Source organism: Nymphaea colorata, chromosome 8 (genome assembly GCF_008831285.2).
Source record: "Nymphaea colorata isolate Beijing-Zhang1983 chromosome 8, ASM883128v2, whole genome shotgun sequence".
Lineage (NCBI taxonomy): Eukaryota > Viridiplantae > Streptophyta > Magnoliopsida > Nymphaeales > Nymphaeaceae > Nymphaea > Nymphaea colorata.
Genome location: NC_045145.1, coordinates 8470483 through 8496347, shown reverse-complemented (window position 1 = coordinate 8496347; position 25865 = coordinate 8470483). Strand labels below are relative to the sequence as shown.

The 25865-nt window shown below is 36.2% G+C and overlaps 1 protein-coding gene and 1 long non-coding RNA gene across 2 annotated transcripts; both read left to right on the top strand.

The window, feature by feature from the left end:
* The first annotated feature begins 8223 nt into the window (after nt 1–8223).
* LOC116258319 (serine acetyltransferase 1, chloroplastic-like) lies at nt 8224–9508 on the top strand. Its single transcript, XM_031635408.2, has one exon. The coding sequence runs from the start codon at nt 8398–8400 to the stop codon at nt 9358–9360; it is 963 nt and encodes a 320-aa protein (XP_031491268.1). The 5' UTR covers nt 8224–8397; the 3' UTR covers nt 9361–9508.
* Nucleotides 9509–13958: 4450 nt separating this feature from the next.
* Nucleotides 13959–20349, top strand: LOC116259393 (uncharacterized). The gene is made up of 5 exons (XR_004173916.1): nt 13959–14473; nt 16999–17069; nt 17462–17488; nt 19766–19959; nt 20040–20349. It is a non-coding gene; the product is annotated as an uncharacterized LOC116259393 (long non-coding RNA).
* Nucleotides 20350–25865: the final 5516 nt, after the last annotated feature.

Here is a 25865-nt window from a genome sequence, read left to right as displayed (position 1 = left end):
ACATAGGTGCCGTGTCCTCATCACATGGTAAAGTCTAACCAACATATGCAAGATCAACCTGTTTACATTGGACAGGATTTTATTATAGTTGGTAATGGTGAATGAATGATGATTAAACATGTTGATATTTTCTATCTACCATTCAGTTCCTCTTGTCTTATTCTCACAATGTGACTCGCGTTTGCACTTCAAAAAACTTAGTCGATTTTGGACCTTACCAGAGATAACTCTTGGAGGGTATAGTTTATGGCTAATGATTTTGTTGTTAGGAGTTTGTAGATGGGGAATACTCTTTATACATGCCCCAATACGGAAGGCCTCTGTGTCTTGTCCACTCCAATGCAGCTTCATGGTGGTCAAGACAGTAATAGTTCTTTTCAAGGGTCTAATAATATGCATATTTTAGATCTGAATGAGCAACTCTTTCATGTCTTTGAATAGTCTACTTTGACATTTTTTATGTATGACACTCTCATTTGAGACATTTTTGTTCCAACTCTTATCTAAGATGCATGATGCTAAGTTGATTTATGTTCATGGCCAATGCATTGCTTTCCCTTTCCTAAATATGCTTTTAAGGCCACTGGGCCCCCATGAATTTCTCCATGGTCATCTCTGGGGCTAGTCGGCATCTTGTTCTTCACATGAATGATTTATCAGATCTTCCAGTTGACCATTTTAGTAGGTTCTCTTAGATTCTCCCATTGATGAAGAAATCATATATTTTGCCGTGCTTCTAATTAACTTTTCAAAAAATTATTGAAGGGAAACTAGAAAGGAAAACTAAATTTTTTCACAGCAATTGTGCGGGCAACTTAGTGAGAAAAGACTTATCATCCTTTGTTGATCCTTAGAGCATTAGCTGATAGCTAACATGTCTTTGTACTTCCCAACGAAATAGGATAGCAGAAAGGAAACATCATTATGTGGTAGAAATGGGGCTACATATAATTTTTCATGCTAATTTACCAACTTATTTTTGCATATATGTATTTAAAACTCGTATTTATTCTATTAATAAATTGTCCTTGGTTGATCTGCAACATAAAACTCCCTATGCAAAGTTGTTTGGGAAGGATTCTCAATATGACTACACATAGACCTTTGGGTGTATTGCCTACTCCTTCATGGGAGACTATAATCAGCTAAATTTCAGCCCCAAAGCCCAAGCTTGTCAAGTCACGTTGTTTTTTATGAGAAGAAATTTTATCTCTGATCGTACTCAATCCTTTGGTACAAAAGATGTTAGAAAATGAGTATGTTCTTAAACTCAAAATGTGTCTCTAAACAATAAGTCTGAACATGTATACCTTCGTGCCGTACATGAGGAAACCTACACTGACCCCCACATATCACCTTCTTATTATTTTCATGAAAAGCTGAATTCCCAACCTTTAGAATGGCCCAAGTCCCAAATGGGTCATGAGATTACATAGATACATCTAAAGCTCAATTGGATTAAAATTAACCAAGAATGAGAGTCCAACCAGTGTCACACACAAAAAGACCAGAATGCACCCAGTGGCTGTTAGCTCCCAAGATGGAACCCGACGTCCAAAGATCTTCAATCATCATTCTTCCTTGTCATCCAATTAGCTTTATCTTGAACTCACCAACTAATAGAAGCTCAAATGGATCCCAGATGGGTTGATGCCATGGCTAGTGAAATCTATTCACATCACAACAACAATACTTGAGAATTAGTGCATGCCTATCGGAGATACGGAAGCCATTGAGTGAACTTCACAAAAGTAGTTGTTGAAATAAGTTGGGAAAACCATTTATGGACAAAAGTGGAATTTTGGGCACGCTTGTAAAAGGGTAACCAAGGGCAAGAGAGGGATGCCATTAATATGAGTCCTAGTGCTTTCTAGAGGACTTATCCCTGGTATTTGTTTGAAATTATTAGACATTAGTTCTCTAGAAAATTTTACATAAGATGATGGTGTTTAAAAGCAATAATCATTTCAAAGGAAGGACTAATTGGCAGAACTCTTACCACTGTGAATTTTTAAGTTGTATCTAGCGGCTTTTTCTAAGCTGGATGGTAAAAGAATGCATTCCAATTATTTGAGCAAAATATAAGCCAAAGGTAAATACTTTGTTTAGTTACCTGTAAAGCTCAGTCGTGAATATCGGAAAGAAAGTAATGCTTGGGCCAAATTTTGCACCTAGTGCAGTATTGATCCAGATCCCAACTCCAAAACTGGTCTGAAACTGCCTGGAGAGTTGTCATGCATCCATGTGGGCCTGCACTATGGCTTTATTATCATTTAAGTGAAGCATGGAATTAATCATAATTATGAGAGTTCTTACGTGAACCTACGGAACTTTGGTCATGCATGTGGACCCTTATTTTCCAATTTATAGATGTGCTGAACCTCCTGGATTTGTATGCATGAATATCTTATGTAAATGGCATGGAAATAATGTAGACGCACTTGCACGTCGACCTGATATACCTGAATGCATGACAAATTGGAAAAGTTGGCTATGTTATATATGTTGGAAGGAGCCTGCTATCTCGTCTAATCAAAATGTCGTTATCTGAACTCTTCTTGATTTGCTTTGAGTTTCTAGTTCACCACTTATTATATATGTCTGTCTTTTTGTCCTAGATTCAAATAATCCACCTTCAAGGAATTCGATTGCCTTGAGAGTACGTTGATTGTGTTGTTATCTCAAAGGGCAGTAATATGGTATTAGCATGTACACCTTTCATGATGTCACCAGTGACGGGGCCAATATTCTTCGATGGAGGGTCCATTTTATAATAATTAAAATATTTACCGGGACCAAAAGTAAAATCGTGAAATGGACAATGGTAAATTTTTGAACTTTTCAAAAGATATAGGGGCATAATAATGGCCTTGGACAGCCCCTGGTTCTGTTACTGGATGGGATGTTTCCATGTCTCTACATCTTATCTTGCCTCATGATATAAGCTCAATACCTCTATTGTCTTTATCGCTTTTGAGAATACTAATAGGAAAATCAATATATCGGATTTGGATCAAATTGAACTGTTCTGAAACATTTGATTAGAAATCAGATTGGATTTGGATTAGTTGAGAAATGATGTCTTATTAGATTTGGATTCTGATATAAGTAAATATAGGTTTGAATTCAGATTCAGGTATACATAAATATAAATATAAGATCAGATAACAAATTCGCGGACTTATGTTTAAACGAATATCTTATATTTAATGCTTTCACATTTGAAATTCCATCAAACTTAGTTCAAAGTTTGGATTTGGATATAAATGTAAAAAATAGATTCGGAACAAATTCATATTTGATTTTTCTTTTGTTCATATTTAAATCCGAATATATTAATATCTAAAAAAAATAGATACGATTACCAGTACATTTGATTTGAAGCGACATGCTTAAATACTGGTACGGAGTCCACCATTTCACCATTTATAAATGGTTTCTTAAGTTTCGGTGTCTGAAACCTTGAGAGAGGACGTGCCATGTGGCAATATGCGTCGTTTCATATCGGGCAGTGTCGACCTCTAAAAAAAAAAAGATCTAAAACGTTTCAAACTGTCGTTATTATTTTGTTCACGTGTGAACCGACGTTAGGGACCTGAATCGACTTTGTGAGTGCGCACCACCTTTCTCGAGTCCCGCTATAAGGCGTAGTTAATTAATCTGGTAATTCTTCAGCATCACGTGATTACACCTTAACACAGATTTGTCCTCATGTTTAAAAGACCAAGTACAATTAACACCTTTACATAGTGTTTAATTTGAACACCTAAAAGGGGTTCTAGAGGGTTGATTTATTTTCGACGTTTGAATCGTATCTGTTGGATATTAAAAAAAAAACTTAAAAATGAATTTTTGTTCAAACTAGTAATGGAAGACGAAGATTCAAATGGCGATGTTTGGAGAAAAGTTGCAGCAAGCAACGGAACATGTTCCGCCAGTGAACTTTTAGAAAACATACAACACTTAAGAGGCAACCACGCCCGGACTAAGGCGTTTTTGAATGAGGGGCACTACCACTTTAAATTGTAATTTTCATTGGGCAGCTAATATGTAAAAAAGTAAAAGGATATGAGGTATTAATATGAAAATAAATAATTTATGTGAGATCACACCAGCCAACATGTGTCTGGCCGCTTTGGCTTGTGTGTGGGTTCATGCGTGAGGGTATTTTCATTTTTTTAATTTTCATTTTCGTCCTTACAAGGTTTTTTTTTTCGTGTCCAACGCTCGTCCACTCAAGCAAATGCAGAAACCATGGTTTCTAAAGCTGTGTAGGCCCTAACATAGGGCAGTCAACTTCCCCAAAAGGCAAAGTCGCTGTTGATGGGGCTACTGGAAAAGCATTTTTGTCTTTCCCCGTTATGTCTTTATAAGGAAGAGCATCTTTTCATCTATTATCCTGTTTTTTTTTTCCCCTTTCATTTTACAGAGAGAGCTTTAGTTTTTTAAAGCAAACATAAAAAACTACCCAACACTGTGTTCATCGGGGTCAGCCGGCCCTGTTAATAAAAGTTTTTTAAAATAATATATATATAAAGATATTAAATTAATAAAAATATTTTTATTGAGCGAGTCAGGCTCAGGCTCAGGCTCACCCGAACCCATTTTTATGACCTGAACATAACACTTTAGATGATGGGGTGTCCCTGAGTTCCATCTCTCGGTAGTGCTCTATCGCACATTCGATTCGTTGAAGACAAATAAAATACCTCTTGAATCGTTTCTTCGCCTTTCTTTTAGATCAACCTAGAGAGTGTGAAGCCTTTCAGAGTTCTGAGATCTCAATGTGTCGTACCTTCCAACATGCCTTGAATATTCCTAGTATATATAAACTTTAAAAGCCAGGCCCTTCTTTTAGAATTCGTATAAAAAGTAAACCCTTCAAGGGGCATACTAATGAATTAAAACAGATGTTATCTATCTACAAACCGTACCCATCAATGTTTTCTTGGTACCGTTATAAAAAAGAGAAAATTCTCAGTTAGAAAGGTGGCGAAAATATTAAAAGTAGACTGGTAGATAAAAACTGCAAAGTACATGAAAACACATGAAAAAGGAAAAAAAAAAAAACTCAAATAAAAGGTGCTTTACATTTTATTTAGCTAATCAGTTTTTAAAGTTTTAAAGGATTTTTCTGTCGTTATGTTACAAATTGCGTCGACTGACTAATAATAACCCTTGAATGACAAGAATCTGACATGCATATGAGATTTGAAGTTTTTTTGTTTTTTAAATCAAGCTTAACAAACTATTGAAGAATTAGAATAACTCTGCATATATGTATTTTACAAACCCTGAGTTTTACAGAAGTAAAGAACCAACTGGTACGTGCCGACCCCACAAGCCGTCTGGCAAATCTATAGATGATGATGAGAGCCCCAATGAAAGGAACAATTTAAACAAAAAAAAAGGAACAAGTTCAGGTACCGAACAAAACAAAAGCAGGGAAGGAATCCGCGTGCAATGGCAAACTTCGTTGGAAGGCCGAAGATCGTCACACCTGACGCCATATGACAATTACATACACGCCCCTTGACGTAAAAGTATTGTCCTAATGAACCCACCTCCTCAACTTCCTCATTAGTAGGGATAATGTCTTTTTACCATTATACCCTTAGTGTGAAACTGAATGGTGATTCTGTTATTCAACATCATGATTGAGTACTGAGTAGTCAAAGACGGATGTTTGAAAGCCCCATTTCTTGGCAATTCATACTCATTAATATGTTACTTCAACTCATCATTCACATCTTGATAATGGTTCAATTAGGAGAAGAAAAAATTAAATATTTTTGTTATCGACTATTAATTCACACTTTTTTTTTTTTTTTATCAACAAGCATCCATCACAATGAAACGTCCCTCATGAGTGACTTGCCACCATACTCATTCATCTGTTGTTATTATTATTACAACTAATATGTGGACTAAGTAAATTGAATGGCTATATAAATTAATTATAAACAATTTGATCAACTTGATTTAAAGTTCACAGGATATCGATCATATTTTTTTTTAGCGTGATGTGTTAAGTTGCCACCTACTTTTTGAAAAACTGATTTCAAATGTGGCGTTCCCTAAAACATCAATCAAATCGTTTAGACGATCTATAACAATTAATTTCCATAATTTTCATACATTATTAACAGATGTATTTCATGAACTTTATATACTCAGGCTTATTATATGTGACAAGAAGAATGCCCTAAAACATGTTTGAACGTGAAATTGATATTTCTAAAACTTATACATCAAATGAATGTAACTACTCGATTTGTCAAATTTTAAAGTTATTGTCAGAATTATGCGACAGAAAGAAATGCACATCTGTATTATTTGATAAGAAAAACTTTCCGTTATATCGAAATAAAATTAGTCTTTACATACGCGTAGGTGCATCAAGCTCTGATAGGAGCTGAGTGTGCGCCTCTGCCGTGGACAACAAGCTAAGACCGCCAGTCATGGGCAAAATTGTAACTCTCCTGTCTGATCGTTTCAAGACGAAGCGTCGGAGCCATCGGAGTCCATCACAGTGGGAAAACCAAAGGGCCCCACGAAACCAACAAGCTAATCCAACTGCCCTTTAATTTATTTTGACGTATTTCTGATATTGCGTTACAGAAAGGGACATCTCTTCTCTCTCTCCATTTTTATTCGCACTTGTGGACCATCCATCCCTGTTGCTAATTATTATTCCGTAAAAAAGCTTCATAATCGTTTTCACTTGGTCAACATTTTTGACTTGATCCCAAAATACGGTCGCTTAGGGAGGGGTGTTTGATGTTCCTAAAATCATAAAAATAATTATTGAACAAATGCGGTATTTGTTTTTGAAATTAATAAACTCAAACATAAAATTTTTGATTCCATTTTAGTTTAAGAAGCTATTATGATTTCGAAATTTTTATTGTTGAACCTAAATTCTAAACCATCAAATCCCCCCTTATTTTCGACATCAGCCTCAGTTCCAAGAAACTTCGAGGATGGTAAAACTCCATTTATTGCGACATAAGAATCAGACACTAAATTCACATAGGATTGGATCTAAGCTTAAACAGGGTCGAGCTCGAGCTGGTTTAGATCGTGATTGACTCGACTCAAAAAGCTCAAACTGGAGCTTTATAGAATAGGATCAAGCTCAACTTGTTTAACTCGTTGGCCTCATTTCTTTTAACATGTTAACTTATTTAATTGGTTTTTTTTTTAAATTAATTCAACTAGGAACTAGAATCTAACAGAAAATACCAAGAAAAATGCACATATTCACCATCTAAATATTCCCTAAAAAATCTTAACAAAAATGTTTCACTCATGACACATTTTTGTAGTTGAGCTAAGCAGAGTTTAAATGAGTCCAGTCATTTAACAATTTGAACGTAAATTTAAACTTGAGGTCATCTTATTTATAAACGAGTTAAGATGGGGTCAAGTTTTTTACGAGTGAGTTCGAGGCGAGTGACTATGCAGCCATAATCTAAGTTAGGGTGTATCGGTTTGTTGGTACTGCAATTCACAAGATTGGTATTCAACAACCATCACCAGTTTATTAATTCGGAGACACCTAGCCAAATGATTAATTAGAAATTAGAATACACGTAAAAAAGGTTGACCTACAAATCCAAGGTAATTCTAAAAAAATAACTCGTTCAAACTAAGATAATCAAAAGGCTTACATTCAAGTCAATGTCTTCCGACCCAAGAAAATCAATGTCTTTCGACACAAGAAAACGCACCTCAAACAAACAATGTGCCCGGTCTTGAAATAGTCAATTCAAAATTTCATAAAGTTAATTTTTAGACTCAAACCCACTTAGATAGTGGCATTAGCAATCCCGCTCACTCAAAATCTTCAAAAGAATTAAAAAAAAAAAAAATACTAGTTCATTGTTTAAACAAAAAAGAGCTACCAAAGTAAGTCGTTTCAAGGAAAGGTATCAAGATAGACGGAAAGATATGAAGAGAGATTAACAAACAAAACCAAATTGTAATTTATCAAGAGTGAGACCCCACCCCACCTTTCAAAATTTTATATGATTAAAAATTTGTACGACTCAGAGGAAAAGGGCTCAGCCTGCATCTGCAATCTTGTGAAAAAATACTCTCCACGAGTCGCCTCACCCAATTAGAAAAAACAAATTAGTTTCGTGTTTTTAAGTCGTCTACAACTTGAAGCAGCGTGAGACACGTTGCCCCATCATCCCCTCTGCACCAAGCGTCCAATCGCGTCCACCTTCTCCTATATAAACGGCACCGCCTTCTCCACAATTCCCTGAAAACAGAGACGCTCGTCTCCTAATTTAACTCTTCCCAATAGTTTCCCCTTCTCTGCTTCCGTTCCGCGGGACCATCTTTAATTCCTGCAGGCACTGTAGTAGAAAGGCACTTGCAGAGATCGAAATGGCGACGTGCATCGAGTGCTCGGGGTCGGTGCTGGTAGCAAAGCGCCTGTCATTCGACGCCGACCAGGCCTTGATCTCCGATCCGGCCACCATTTACAGGTTCGTCGAGTTCTCGAGGGCTTTGCAACATGCCAAAGATATTGAAGAGAAGGACGAACTGTGGATGAAGATGAGGGAGGAGGCCAGGCGGGATGTGGAGCAAGAGCCCGTCTTGGCAAGCTTCTATATGGCCACTATTCTTTCTCACGATTCGCTTGAGAGTGCCCTCGCTACCCATCTCGGCAACAAGCTGGCCACACCGCACCTGCCGGCTTGCAGCCTCGCCGATGTCTTCCTGACAACGATTCTCGAAGACGCAGCCATCCGGACGGCGATTCGAGAGGATTTGAAGGCGGTGAAGGAGAGGGACCCGGCGTGCGTTAGTTACGTCCAGTGTCTGCTCAACTTCAAGGGGTTCTTGGCGATTCAGGCTCACCGGGTGGCTCACCGGCTGTGGAATCAGGGCCGGATTCCGTTGGCCTTGGTCATTCAGAACCGGGTGTCGGAGGTCTTTGCTGTGGACATCCACCCGGGAGCGCGGATTGGGCAGGGCATCCTGCTGGACCATGCCACCGGAGTGGTGATCGGCGAGACTGCGGTGATCGGCGACAACGTGTCGATCTTGCACAACGTAACCCTTGGAGGTACCGGCAAGGCCATTGGCGACCGGCACCCGAAAATTGCCGATGGGGTGCTGATCGGTGCGGGCACCCACGTCCTGGGTAACGTCAGGGTGGGATCTGGGGCTAAGATTGGGGCCGGCTCTGTGGTGCTGAAGGAGATTCCGGCCAAGACGACGGCGGTAGGGAATCCGGCGAGGTTGGTTGGTGGGAAGGACAATCCCATTAAGTTGACAAAGATCCCGAGCATGACGATGGACCAGACCTCTCACATATCCGATTGGTCCGACTATGTAATCTAGACTTCTCCTGCTGTGGTTTTCGCTTTTTTTTTTTTTTTTTTTTCATTTTGAAGGTAGGGCTTTTTCCTATACGGAAAAAAGAGGATGGATTATGTACGTAACTTTTTCAATTACGTGCGAAGCTAGAATGTTCTCGACATTAGTATGATCTCTGTAGTCTCTTTCTCTCTCTTCCTCACCATCTTTGCTTATGCGATATTAGTTTTACAGTCTATTTTGGATGGAGGAAAAGAGAGGAAACGGAGGAGAGGGTAGTCAATCCAATGTTCGGTTGGATAATTAAAAATCTGTTGGTTAGTTAGTTAAAAAGAAAAAGAAAGGAAAGAAAACCAGTGCAAAAGAAAACAAAAAAAAAAAAAAGAAATGAAAGGAAAAAAGGGATTGACTCAATGAAAATTAAGGATTAGAATGAAAAAGAAAATAGTTGCAAATTTCCTTTTTATCCAAATAAACTTTACAATCTTCTCTTTTTTTCCACCCCGCCTTTCATTTGCTCTTCCTTCCTTTTCATCCATCGGTTTCCCTCCATGGAAACAGGTTCTCTCTCCTTGGTAGCGCTCGTGTGATGAGGAGAACAGCATGATGTTCAGCTGCCCAGCGCGTACTGGCCACTGGGCAATAAAAGTAGGAGAGCTCTATAAAAACAAAAACAAAAAAGATGGGGAAAAATTTAAAAGCCAAAAAATACATTTTTTAAGTCACCAAAATACCCTAGTTCCTTTTCTTTTTTTTTTTTTCATGTGCATGTCTCTGGTACACACCATTGCATCGCCCTCTTCCTTGATGTATGTGTGATGGTGCTCATGTAAAGTTGTGGACATAAAAGGACACGGGAATATATAAACAAGGTATGGAAGATTTTAAGAATCAAGGGCGAGATGCAGTATCAAAGATGGATTCGTACAAATGAGCATTTCTTTTACATATACATCCTGGCAAATCAACAAGGGCGTCTGTTATGTTAGTCTCATTTGAAGAAACGGATAAGTTTACTTATGTTTGACACTTTCATAAGTGTTTGTAATGTTAAAAAATCATTCCCCCAGATCACACGAAAAGAACATTGGATTGGACAAAAAGAACACAGTTACCCGTGTTTTCTGCCAAAAGCGAGGTGGTCCGCAGCATCATGTGTATATATATAGGACGACCATGAGTGATCAAATCAAAGTCTCTCTCTTTCATGTTCCTTTAAAATGATATCTGGACTTTTTTAGATTACACGTTTCCTACTCAAACATACGAAAAGAAAAGATTGGACATAGAATTGCGGTATGCAATTATTTGCGTCTCTCTCTCTCTCCAGACAATGGTAAATGATGATGCAGGAACAGAAGAACACTATCTGAGCAACTACAGAAGTCCTCGGCCGGGAGAAAGCATCTTCGTAAAGTATATTCTCGATGTCAATCATGCGGGCGGCACTAATAATTCAGATTGGGCGGCATGTGGGGGAGGGGGGAAGAAAGGAAAGGGGTCTCTCTTGCACGCCAAACATTCATTTCGGCATCCTCTTCTCTGCCTTTTCAACTGTTAATCCGTAAACTTTGCTTTTCCTCTCATATCGGAAACTGATGCATGCGCATGGGGATTCGTGTAAGGATTAATACCTTGCTTCTTATTTAAAAAAATATGTAACATTTATGAATATTATATAAGGTTGCATTCTTTAAACTTGTTTGAAGGACATCACATTGACTCCCTCCCGCGTGAACAACTTGCTGAGACATTATGGACAAGAGTAGTGGTCAAAGGCTTGAAGAAGCAAGCAATCTATGTTTCTCCATCCGCAGTTGACCCTGTCATCCCCTTGGGGATTTGACAGGCCACCTCTGATTGAGATAATCACAATTATCCGGTCAATTGAGATAATGAAAAATCATTTCATCTATCTTTTTATTTAGAATCTTAAGCGGTTCTCTAAAAAAATAGCAAAAAAATATTATCCTTAGAGACCAACAAAATGTATAAACCAATGTTTTCATAGATTCAATAGTGTTTTACAATTATAACTTTCATACTTGTTCATTTGAGATCATTTTCCGGACCAATAAAGATCAAGAGTAATAGGTGATGATTCAAATTAATATTTCTCTGGTACCCTATATGAAACATAGGCTAGATATATGAAAGAAATGTTATATCTAACTTCTTGTCTGCTTGTAGTTGGATCCCCTGTTTTTTAGAAGGCTCCCTAAATTTGGGTCAATACAAAAAAAACATCAACCAACAAGGTTCTCGCACCATGTCAAATATGGCAAAAAAAAGAAAAGCAAAGCAAATGAAGCATGTCCAAAAGTGAACCAACCCCTTGAACTAGTACGAAAAACATCAGTGGATTTGATTTCAAAGTAGCATGATCCAATTCAAAAATTTCACCCAATTGGGCACGTTTAGAATATTTTTTCATAGTAGCAAGATCATTATAACTGATTAGCACCACCATAAAACCCAACAGTTGCACCCAATTGCGCATGTTCACTTTGTTCCACTCCAAAGATGTTGACCCATTATTTTGGGTATCCTGACCTTGTTAGATCCATGTCTTATTATGAAACTAAACATATATCCTAAGTTAACTGCCATATTGTATCCCACCCATGTCCTATGCAACAATGATCCTCAAACAAAGAGAATGGGGAGCTTTTTTTCTGGACTGTGGGTTGTTAACCTGTTGCTCACTAAACATACACTTATTTTTTAGTTTTTATCATTCTTCTGTGAAGAAAGAGAGGTCACTACGAATTCTTATGGATGTGGATAAGTGGCAGAGCCGCCAGGTGTGGACATGTACAAGGAGCTGCCCACCGCTCCACTCATTTTCAACAGTGAGCGAGGACCACTCATAATGAACCTGACCCAAAAGCTCATATAATTGCTCTTGGGCCAAAAATCTCTGACTTCTTATGCATGTTTCCTTGTCGTTTCCTACCTCTCCCATATAATGTGAAAGCGTTTGACACTCCTCCTTTTTTGTCACTAGGAAAAAAGATTGTTTGTGGGCTCCGCCTAAGGACAGCTTTCTGGTGAAAACAACACTAGCTCGTGAGAGAAGGAGACGGTTGTCTCATATTATCATTTGAAGGATTGGGTACGTGACAGACGCAGAGCCATGTCTAGGCCAAAAGAAGGGAGGACTTAAAGCTTCAAAGAATATGGTGGTGATCTCTTCAATTTGCAACTTCGATTGTTGCTCAATTGTGGAGTCTGGTTCGGCGAAATGCAAACTTTACCCTGCTTTGTTCGCTTTCCTCTGACTTACCAACGGCAAAACTGCTGCCCCCAAAGTTAATTTCAAACTCCATTGTTGTTTGCGGCCCCATAAAAATATATTCTAACTCCTAACCAATTCCAAGAATTATAGATGGGAGAGGAGTTAAAAATTCTTATTGTTATGTGATGCATACCTCATTGCTTCTTTAACATGTACAGCTAAAAAAAAAAGGGTCGTGGGATACCATTTCTTTGGAGCATTAACTACGAGCTCAGCAACCTGAAAGAAACATGCCCACACTACCCAAAAAAAAAAAAAAAAGAATCATTGACACTTAGATGGTTAGCTGTCGGTGAAAGTCGAATTTTACCGATATCCAAACTGAGGTGTTGGTGAAGATGGACTTTCATCCACGTTCAGAGAACGACGCCAATGAACATCGGCCTTCAGTGACGCATAGAGACTGCATGGCGGTGAAAGTTTATCTTTACGGACATCTCAAAATTGGTCGTGCTAAAAATAAGGATTTTACTAACACCTAAGACCCCTCGTGTGGATGAAGGTGTTTTTCGGTGGAATATTACCGATTTCTAAAGGTTGCGTTGGTATAACTTATTCTTTCATCGACATCCGTGCACATCGGTGGAAAAGACATTTCACAAACACTTGAAAGTACCGCATGACTTAATTGGGTTTAATTTTTTCATTTACTTAAGTATAGACTCATGAGCTTCACTCTCATGTTTGTTACCAGCCAAGCCTTAGCCAATCTACCAATAAGCGAGGCTTACCGGCGCTTGTTTGGTAAATTACTTCATTAAATAAAACAGGTTGAGCATAAATTCTTGTGGTCGTGGTGTGACTTGATGAGCACGAAACCTTAGGCAGTTTTTCCTCAAAGATGCAATTTATATGAGTTATCACAAATTTAAAAATAAAATTAAATAAGAAACAGTTTTACTTAATCAGAGTAGATATTAATAGGCAACACGTTATCAGAATAGAATTGAGGTGAATTAGGTTTGGTGTTCAAATCCTCAAACATACACCAAGTATATTTTGGGCTCCTGAAAGGACTTCTGTAACTGCAATGACTATAAAATGATAAAAAAAGGTAGCAAGCAAAAGAAAGACCATTAAAAAAAATATCATGGGCCTAAATAATGGCTATACTGCTGATTTTTTACTGGAAAGATATGTTATTACATTATCATTTAAGGAGTTCCTCTGTGCCAGTGCATCGACATTTGACAAGATTCTTGGATTTTGAGGGTCGTCGCCATCAGGCATGCAATCATCACTACAAGAAAACAAGGGATTTGGCGCTACTTGGACAAATATTTGTAGCGCCATTGTAGAAGAGGAACCTATGGCGCAGCATGGACTTGCGCCATTACATGCTTTTGGCGCTGGTTTAAAAGACGCTACAGATGAGTTGTAATGGCGGTCAACACCATCTGAGGGTTTCTTGACATATTCCTTCGGCGCCATTAAATCGTTTCTGGCGGTCTTCAGAACAGTAGCGCCACTAAAAGGGTCCCAGCGCCCCCTTCACCTAGCGCCAGAAGCCCCCTTTCCTGCGAAACCACAAAAATAATTTGGTGGCTGATGTCTTCGTGCCCCACGATATCCCTCCCTCTGCGTTTGTCATTGATGTTCGGAGCTTGTACGCCGGAAGTCGGCGGATTTTATCGGCAAATCGGCACTTTAGATCATCGGGAATCAGCAGATTCCATTGGCATCTATCACGTTTTTTATTTTTTTGCATCTCTGATCCATCTCCCACACTTTTTTTTCCCACTTTTCATCTGCATGCCTACTCATTTGCGACTTCTGCTGCTCACAGGTGAACACCTCTTTCTCTCTATCGTTTGCTTATTGTCCTTCTGCTGCTCACAGGTGAACATCTCTTTCTCTCTATCGTTTGCTTATTGTTCTTCTGCTGCTCACAGGTCAAACATTATGTGCTGCTGTATTATGTTTAGCTCTCATTCATAAATAAAGGATCAAAATTGGTAGGACATGATCCTTTTTTTTCTTTGCTTTCTTGGACACATGAGTTTTGCTGTGTATGTTTGCAATTCCTGGAAACATGAGTTGCTTTTGTGTGTACTACGTAGTAGGTTCTCTCTGTTTCTCTCTCTGTATTATATATATTCTTCTCTACTAGGATAGAAAAAAGGATGAATCACGGCCATGTAAATTGTTTGTGTGAGAGGTTCATATCTATGTGCAGAATATCGTCCAAGCGTTCTTCTTACGTAATCCTACTTGTTCCCTTGTAAATAGTATTAGACTGATCGAGGAGCAAGCTGTATCGAGACAACATGATCCATTTATGTATTCTCAGTGGTTTGATGTTAGGAAGTGTTTTACCCTACTAATTTTGTAAATGATGTGCTTTGGATTTAAAAGGTATTGAGATCTCTGTCCACTTCTTGCAACTATATGTCTGCACCAGCTGCACAAGTGATTTTAGCTTAGAACATCTGGCCTAAAATGGTAATTAGGCCGGATTTCCTAATATCATTTAATTTATCGTTCATCATATTTAGATTACAGAAATATGTCCCTTCCCTCCATACTAACGCTGGTGAAGTGGCCACTGTTCATGGCAGTGTTATCCGTGTCACACAATATGAGCCCATATCGTGTGATATGTACCGTCTCACTTCATCTTTCTAAACATGTTGTAATAGGGGGAAGTTTTACTAGTTTTTCTTCAAAAATTACCAATTTATGTGATAAATCATTGATTTAGGGGAGAACTCGCTGGTGGAGAAGAAGGTTTACTCATGGCCCCATGGGAACGATTAGACCTTGAGTGATGATAATCATGATATATTTATATGCTGCGAACTTGTAATGTAATCTAAAACACTTTAAAGTTTAAACATTAAAGTTGTGATAGACCCTTATTATATTATGATGAATTTCTTATTTCTAATTTCAAAATGTGTTAATATATTATGGGTTCTGAATGATGTGATGAGTTTTTCATATAGAACACATTTTTTCCGAAACTTTCTTTGCTTTTCCTGATTTTAACAATTTCTTTTAATTTTGTCTCTATTTTTTATTTTTTAAAAATTTTATGAATTAAAAATTTAATTTATGATATGTTACAATACTTTTGCGATTCATTACAATAAAGTGAATAGGTCGGCCCGACCGATACACGTTACGATATGCTTTTTTACAACATTGGTTCATGGGGGTTCTATTTTTTGTTTCGAGTGGTTGAGCAGAAGAATATATTAATTCTGCAATGAAAGTGAATCATCTGGTTTTGCCATTACTGAACATTGGTGGCCTTTGTTGTTCTTCAAGAATTACTTGTCTACTAATTATTCAGTATCCTTTTTCACTTAAACTGTGGCATTTTTAATTTCCTCGTCATTGGTTGAATCCAATATTCAATACATAATTAGCAGATAAAGGAAGTCTCTTCTCATCTTATAAGAGCTAAATGTAGATAGATGGCGTTCTTGAGTAGATGAGACCTTTTAGTTGTATAACTATGAACAATACTATGTTCGTGAGTAGAAGAGGCCTTTTATTTGTTAGTCAAGATGCTTATGGAACTGAACTTTGATTTAATTGTTAGAAGGAGAAATACCTATTATATCTATGCTGAGGTGGACTGTGCAGCTTTGGATAGGTCTAGTTTAAAACTAGGGCTTTCATAGAAAGTTTCATAACTCTGTCAAATAAAGTGAAAGGATAGGTTCTGGTCGAGAAGATGCTACCCAATGCAGAAGGATCCTCAACCATGAATTTTGCTGTCTACAGAAGGATAATTACAACATTCATATTGGCTCTAAGGGTCATGCATTACAAGCCATATACATCTTCTCATATATTATCCCTCATATATTACATATTGGCTCTATGTTACTAGCAGATTCTGAATAGATACTCTTTGTTATGATGCATTTGGAAAAATGGCACTTTCAGCCGAAAAAAAAAAGAAAGTCATATTTGTAGTTTAAGCTATATGGAAGAAACACTTGTCTTTGGTGAATATCCCATATTGAGTGATGTCATATTGCATGGTATCCACATCTTTTATTTGTTGGGTAACTTCAAACAACCAGCTTATTCATTATGGATTGAACAAGTTTACCTTAATATAATTGAAGATTCTGAAGCCTATGATAAAATGATATATATAGTTAAAGTAACATTGTTTCGGTGGAGGTTTAGGTAAACTTACACCAGGAATCTATTGGGGGACTGACTTTTGGTGTACCTCCACCTTATGAATGCAAAATTCTTGTATGTTCATTTTTTTTTAAATTTGAATGTGATCTTAGTTTTTATTTTTATAAAAAAAATAAATGTGATTTAGTTAGTGGTTTGTGAATTTAGCACTGTTTTTTAGATTATCTAAAAGGTTTACCGAGTTCAGCATAAATGCGTAGGACATGCAATCTTCAAGTTGAAGGAGGTCAAGAGTTCAACAACCAAACTGCATTGCTGTGTCTAATGAGAGGTGGTAGTTCTTTCTCTTCATTTCCATGGTGGATGGGGTTTAAGGAACAAACTTTTCTTCCTTTAGGATAAGAGGAGGGGGAATCAACTTTGGTGATCATAATTACATATTGGCTCTAACGGTCCAGCATCATAATTTTTAGCGATCGTGTTCTTGACATTCCCTCATATATTACATATTCATTTTGAGCCACTCACGTGGAGAGGAATTGACTATTTCAACCATGTCTACTTGTCAATAAGAGCAATCCTATTTTTGAAAGCAACACCCCTTTGAAGTTCAACAGAAATTGTTTGCCTTTTCCATATGTTCATTCTTTACTGCTTAACTCAAACTGATTTTTTCCCCTTTTTCCTTTCATATATTCCATACAACTATGTGAATGCATGCAGTCCAGCACATCTCCTGTATGACTTCAGGTATGGGCTAAATAGCTTCTACTTTTTTGTAAGGACAATCAAATATACTGCTCTAATTTGGATAAAGTAGACCATTGTTAATGTAATTTGGTCTATAGCACCATTGTTGCTTCTTTGATTTATGTGTTTTTTCATCTATTGTATCATTGCGTTGTCAACTTGATACAATAAGTTATATTTTGTAAATTACAGAAGTGAAGGTAGTTAAACCCCTTCTTGACTATAAATCATTAGACTTGTCCCTCAAGAAAGCCTTTTCAATATCATGGAGGATAGAAGTTGGTTAAACAAAGGTAGGCAAATTATTGAGAACACTTTTTTTCATCATGTTTATGCACTAACATGGACTGATCCATTGATAACATAACTTGGATATGTTATTCAGGAAAAGTATTGAGTATTTGCAAGGCATCACTGTTTTTGTCTCTGCGAAGACGAGTAATAATGTTACAACGATAGAAAAATCAGATGTCCTTGTCGAAAGTGTGTCATTTCGTTTTGGGAGACAATGGAGAATGTATTTGATCATTTTTTGTGGCATGACTTTAGTAAAAAATTATACAAGAAAGTATCATCATGGAGAATCCATTATACCTCTTCAAAGTCAAGATGATGATGATGTTGGCACAGATGTTGATAAAATAAATGAATTAATTAACAATGTAAGCAATGATTGGGGTGTCCATGACCATGAGGATTGTGATGGGATGAACAACCTTGAAGATAAAGGGGAAAGTGATGAGTTGCATGCAAGATTTTTGTGCTCATTTCATGTCAAATGCCTCAACAATTTAAGCAACAAGGGATTTGAAAAGTTACTTGAATTATTGATTGGAGCATTTCCACAGCCTGTTGAGCTACCAAAGTCATGCTATGAAGCTAAAAAAATAATATCATATTTGAGAATTGATTATAAAAAGAGTAATGTTTGCCGGAGTAATTGTATGTTGTATTGAAAATACACCATACAAAAGGAAAATGTAATTTTTGTGGTGTGTCAAGATGGGAGGAGAACAAATCTCATACAACCAATGCTACAAGTTCTACCAAACTGCAAAAAATTTTAGCGAATATTTTGTGGCACTTTCTACTTGGACCTAAACTAAAAAGATTATTTTTTTCTAGAAAGATATCATCTCAGAGGAGATGGCATGATAAGGGTCGTACTAAGGATGGAGTTATTTGACATCTTGCTGATGCACAGGGTTGGAAATCTTTTGATGAGTTGCATCCAATATTTGCATCAGTCAGCCACAATGTCAAATTGGGTCTAGCAAGTGATGGGTTTAATCCTTTTAAAACTTTAAGTGTGTCATATAGCATCTGGTCTGTGTTGTTACTTGCATATAATTTTCCTTCATAGATTTGTATAAAGCAGACATCAACAATATTGACATTGTCAATTTCTAATCCAACAACATCTGGAAATAAAATGGATGTCCTATTACAACCACTAATTGATGAACTAAAATTGCTATGGAAAGAAGGTGTTAAATATACAATGCATCAACAGAACAATACTTCCAATTACGAGCTGTATTATTATGGAAAATAAATGACTTTCCAGCTTATGCAAACGCTTATGCAAACTTATCAGGTTGAAGTACAAAAGGAAAACTAGCATGTCCTATATACAACAAGGATACTTGTTGATGTTATATGAAACATAGCCGAAAAATTTGTTATATGAAACATCACAGATTCTTGCCTCTAGATCATAAGTTTAGGTTTCATAAATTTTCACCCAATGGTGATGTTGATGAGGGAGTTGCTTCTACTCCATTATCTGGTAGATGTGTTGGAACAATTAAATGAGGTAAAAAGTGGATTACTGTACAATTGGAAAGAAAAAAACATATTCTTTACTTTACCTTATTGATAACATGGTATGTTGCACCACAATTTGGATGTAATGCACATAGAGAAAAATATATGTGACAACATTGTCAACACATTGTTAGATACAAAAGAGAAGACAAAAGATCATTTAAATGCATGTTTAGACTTACAAGATATGAACACAAAAATGCAACAATTCTAAGGAGGAAAAATATTTTGACCAGCTGTACGCTACTATATGAGCAAAGAAGAAAAAAGATTTTTTGTGATGTGTTGAAAGGTTTAAAGGTTTTCTGATAACTATTTAGCTAGCATATCACGACATCTAAAAACATATGATTGTCATACGTTGTTACATCAGTATATTCATTTAGATGTGAGAAGAATATTACCATGCAAAGTTAGTTTAGTTCTTATTGACCTAGACATGTTTTTCAGAAAATATGTTCAAAGACAGTACGGGAAACTGCTTTAAACCAGGTACAAGAATGTGCAACAAAAAAATTGTATCATATGGAAATGATCTTCCCACCATCTTTCTTCGACATCATAATACATTTAACTGTTCATCTTGTTGAGGAGATGATATTGGGAGGACCACTTCCATATCGCTGGATGTACCCAATTGAAAGGTATGTTGCATCAAGTATTCATTTTGTACATCTTATAGTAGCTACTATTTTGATTTTATGTTCATTGTATTATGTAACAGGTACTTATCTAGACTAACAGGTTATAAGCATCATCAAAGCCAAGTGGAGGGGCCTATTGCTGAGGGTTACATTGCAGATAAATGTCTTCAATTTTATTCTAGATATTTGCATAGTGTGGAGACTAGATTGAGTATACCTATAAGAAATAATGACGATGTTGAAGGAGCTTTACCAAATATGTTTTCCCCAAGGCGTTACGTATTTGGAGGAAGATTAATCACTAGTTTAGATAACACAACATATCTAAAGTAAGCTATGAACAAGACAACATATGCTTTATACATGTAAGCTGACATTATTGTTGTTGTGATAGGGAACATTTGTCTTTGGTGGAAGACAAAATCAAAAAAGACCTCATCAAATGGAGTGTATACATAAGACAAAATTTATTGAGTAGTCTTATAGTCGTGTGGTGCATGCAAAAGCAGCAAATAAGATAATCAATGATGAACTTGTATACCTCTCACAATATGATCAATCTGTTGTCAAAAGATATAAGGGATACATTATAAATGGGTATCAGTTTCATACTAAAAATATAGAGGAAAAAAATGAACACAAAATAGTGGTGTGGTGGTAACTATGCAAACATCGAGCTTCTCAAGTGCTAAAGACAAAAGTCCAATAATTGGTGATGCAACATATTATGGTTTGATAAGTGATATTATTGAAGTTCAATATCATCCAAGCTTGAAATTCACCTTGTTCAAATGTCAGTGGTATGATGTTATTAGCCCACAAGAAAATGACATTAAAATTGATCAATTTGGTTTTACTCTTATGAACTCCAAATACTCTTGCATGACCAATTAGCCATTTTTTTTTGCAAGTCAAGTGAAACAAATGTTTTATGTTGAGGATCCTATTTAACCAAAATGGCAAGTTGCCCTTCAAAAAAGACTTTATGATTTTTATTATATACTATTACAACCTACTGAAGACAAAAATGAGGAGCTTGAAGATATCAATAACTAAGAGTGCGTTCAACGTGATAGAGCACTATTAGCTTCAAACAATGAAGATAGTGAAGTATGTATTGTTAGAAATGATGTTAAAGGGGTTACTATTCATCATGACACAAATGCTATAATGAATAGAACGAAACAAAATGAGCAATGGATGTAGTTACACGTAAAACATGACAACACATTTTCATGATACATTTTGTCATACTCTTCACAATGTTAATTGACAATATGTTAAATTGAACTTGATATGTTAGTGCATACAACTTGATTTTTTTTTAGAGAAGTTCGCAACCTTTAGTTTGGTTATACATTATGGTTAATCACAATTTTGATAAAAGTATATGTTAAATAATGTGTTGTTGATATGCTGATGTCTCATATTCGAGATCCGCATCCTCGTTATAGCTTAGAGAAGACTCAAGAAGAAGAATATGTCTCCACAAATTTTTTAATTTTTTTATGCTAACAATGTTTGTCATATTTTAAATTGCATTGATGATACTAAAGATTTTTTCCTTGGTTTGCATAGTTCTGAACTTATGTATAAGGAAACAAGGAGCATCACGTGCTTTAGCAACCATTAATTGGTCATCAAGAGATAAAAAACAGTTACATACAATTCATATTATCAACCTATAGGTGACGCAACACAAAACCTGAGCAGATTCATATGGAAGGTAGCTTAAGATACTCACAAGATACCCTTAAACTACTTTGAGTTCAAAAGACTTGCTATTACTTACAAGGAAGCTTTATAGGATCATATAAAAGTATATTATTCATATAAACATTTTACTTGGATTTTTGGTTGGTTTAACTTTACTTTCTTTCAATGCAGCAATATTACACCAACGTTAGAAGTTGACAACATGAGTGTTCATTTAATACGTTTTGGAGAAACAGAATGCATAGTCATAGACATATCTACAATAAGTTCAATAATTTGCAAGACTAATTGAATAATCGTCCAAAGATGTCCCGTTAGAGCAATGGAAGGCCCATCAAAGGTAAAGATAATAAGCATTTCATCAATATCAAAATATTTGATAACTTAACACCTATTTACTTTATATTTATTTTTTCAAACAGCAGACCTTGAGCAAAAAGATTGACAAGGTGATATCATTGATCTCAAATTAGGATGAATGAGCTTTGGCAATACTCTTCTGGTGCTGAAGATACATTCATGTGAGCATGGTACAGATTGACAAGGTGCCATCATTGAGAATTATTGACAAGGTGATATCATTGATCTCAAATTAGGATGAATGAGCTTTGGCAATACTCTTCTGGTGCTGAAGATACATTCATGTGAGCATGGTACAGATTGACAAGGTGCCATCATTGAGAATTATCTGAATCATTGAGTGAGTGAGCTCATTTCATTTGAAATAAATGGAAAGGGAATGTTTATGATGGAAATTGAGCTTTGAAATTGGGGGTACAACTAAAAGTAACCTGTTGATACTGAAAAAGATTTGAAAATGAAGCTGGTGAGACCATTAGATGTTATGGTTTGAAGAAATTGCAGAAAACACAGAAATGAGCCCTTTTGAGTTAAATTTGACCTTGTGGAAGCTTCTGGTCATTTACAAATATGAGAGTTTTTATAACTAAATTAGTAAAACATAGTGTCAGGAGTTCCACAACTATTTCATGAAAATTGGACAAGATTTAAGAAAAATGAGGGTGATCAGAGACAAAATGGTCAATTTTTGATTGGCAACAGGCTGAGTGCTCTAGGGCAAATTGCATAACATTTGGCTATGAAATCCGTGTATGTGATCCTTGACCTTTATATTTGGAAAGATTTGTGAAAATTAGCACAAAATCTCCATTAAGAGAGGTAAAATGATTATTTTGGCAATGAAAAATTTGAGGGTATCTACAAAGGGTTATGAATGAGAGGATGTTGAACCACACCTAAGAAAGGTAGGTACATCTCTAACTTAGAGCAGTTCCACAATGAACCTATTCACACCTACAACAGTCCCAATTCTAGATATATACATTTTTTATTGTGTATTTTCATATTCATATACTTGAATGGGGTTTGCAACTCATGACCTTTGCATCAAAGAGTTTATTTTGAAGAAAAATTGAAAGGATTGGGTTCAGCTTGCTATTAAAGTCATAAACTCTAGCTTAATTAGTAGGAAAAACTCTCAGCCCCTACTGGCTGTTGGTAATGGCTAAATGCAGTACCTCGTGCAAAGAATTTTCAGTTTGTAACAATAATCTAAATCATCAAAAACATATCAAGAACAACAATTCTACTATGTCTCCTTGCATCACGATTTGGGAAACTATTATTGACAATGGAAACCTGTACCATGTTGATCTTTCAAGCAACATACTATAACAACTTGCTACAGCAAAACACATATGAATTCTCCAATTTGAAGGCTATTAAACGTTGATGAAGAGTACTTTATGACCTCATATATAGTGGGACAAAAATTTGCTAAGGCATCCTATAGAATTTCCAATTAAAGGTAGCCTTTTCTCATAGCCAAGCGAAAGATTGCCCCAAATAACATGACTAGCATTGAATAATAAAAAACTTGTCTAATAAAATCAAAAGAAATGCATTATATGATAATGGTCACCACTGGCCACAGATTGGTTAGTTTAATAGAAAGAACTGATACCACATGCCATTTGAATAAGTGGTTACTTAATTACTTTCAGTCAATGAGTTTCAATGGCATGACAAATGACACCATAATGTCTTGATCACCATAGAACATTATTCTTGTAGTTAAAATTCTTAGAGCACTGCATGGACAATGCCTAATAAAGGAAAGGATGGAGGCAATGAGAGATTATGAGTTAATACAAATAATGAATGGTTTAGAAAATGAAGAAAATAAAATGAAAATATATCATTGTGGTTTTTAATCATGCATTAGCTATTCATATGGATCAGCTCGAAATCCTTCTTTTTCTATTTTTTTCCTTACATAAGAATTGATAATGACTTTTCCAAATTATTTAGGTACCAATTCAATTGCCCCCAAGCAAATGACAAAGGACTACTCAATTCATGATAACAGGCCCTTTGGTAATGTGCATACCAAACCACATTCATCTAGATATTAGGGATTGCTGTTGTAGCCCTCAATGTGCTAGAGAAGGGCTTTAGAGAGAGAGAGAGAAGAATAAGGGCTTCCATTGTAGTACCTGACCTGCCAGAGAAGGGCATAATGCCTCTATCCAAAGGCACATAGAGTGAGACAGGGGGTTGCTGTTGAAAGACATAAGTGAGCGAACCTGTGTACTAGCACGAGCAAGAGAGAGTAGGAGGCTTTTTGGTTAAATGAGAACAGCAACTGGTTTTTATGTGCAATATTTCCTGCACAAGCTTTTGGTGACACATTGCTCCACTTAATAGTAACATTGTAAAAAAAAGAGCATCAGAAATAATAAAAAACTTTTATAGGGAAAAAAGAAATGGAAATCTAAAGGCTCTTGAGGGTCCAAATTGCTAAGAATATGACTAACTAAAATGTTTAAATAGTCTTACCCATTTTTTAGTAGTATAATAAACTTGATTAGTGACACACATAGTGTCACATATAAGGTCAGTTTTCAAAGTTAAAGTACTAGTTCTCGGTCACCTTTTTGAATAAGCAATTTTATGCGTGGAACCTTGTGAACTATCAGTCAAGTTGATCAAACTGCTTATAATTAATATACATAGTTCTCATGTTTACTTAGTCTAAATAATTTATGATATGCATAGTAATTGAATGTGTGCTTCAAGTTTCTTGAGCCCCTCTATCTCCTTCTTTAAACCATGTAATCATGCTGACAAGTGACCAAAATAATTTGATATGTGTCATCTATATACTTTATTTATAAAATAAAACTTCCAAACATTTATTTAAGCATGTTAAAGAATTATTTGAAAAATGAATAAAAAGAAATGCTTCAACTAATAGAGTTGAATCTTAAAAAAATTGCTGACATAATGGTGGGAAGGATAATAAATATTTTGGCAAAAGCAGTTGGGAAAGACCAGGGAGCCTTCTTCGCCAAGTCGCATAATCCATGACCAGTTTCTAACAATGCTTGAGTTGTTTAGTAAATTGGAGAAAAATAAAGGGCAACCAATGATGCTAAAGCTAGACACCTCTAATGCTTATGACTCTGTGGCCTAGGACTTCTTATGTCCATCTGTATTTCAATTTGTGGTTTTGTCTCTTGTGGGTAATAGTAATTTGATGGGATCCATAAGCATGATAGTACATGGAAAGAAGGGGGCATTCTTGGGTAAAAGGAACTTCAGAATTGAAGTGAGGAATAAAAGAATAAGAATCACCAAGAGTTTCAAATTAAACTCTAGCTGTTTGGGCCAATCTTTTTCAAGTGATCCAATTTTGTTATGTAAGGCTGATAGATATCCGATTAAGTATAACAAAGCGTGCTTGATGAACCTTATTGAAGACAGGTTTGAGAGTTAAATTCAAAAAATCTGGGGTAGATTTATTTTAGGCATGGAATATCATAGGGCAATGATCTCATAGATTTCTTGTGATGAAAAAGAAAAGATCTATCTCCATGATACCTTACTGTTATTTATATGTCAAATACATATGGGGAATTATAAAGAGCTTAAGAGAAGCACTATTGAATGATTATTGGGTGAAAAGGGTGCTAACTATTGTATGGGAAAATTTGAAGTTGCATTTAATAATCAATTGGAAAGCCTTAAGCCATCCAGTAGACGAAGGAGATATGGGGGGTCCTTGACTTGATGATGAAGTACTCATTTGAAACTGAGGTCATGATTATCAAGTTCATTATTTGGTGTTGAGGGATTACCAAGTTCAAGGTGGGCTGCATTTATATGAA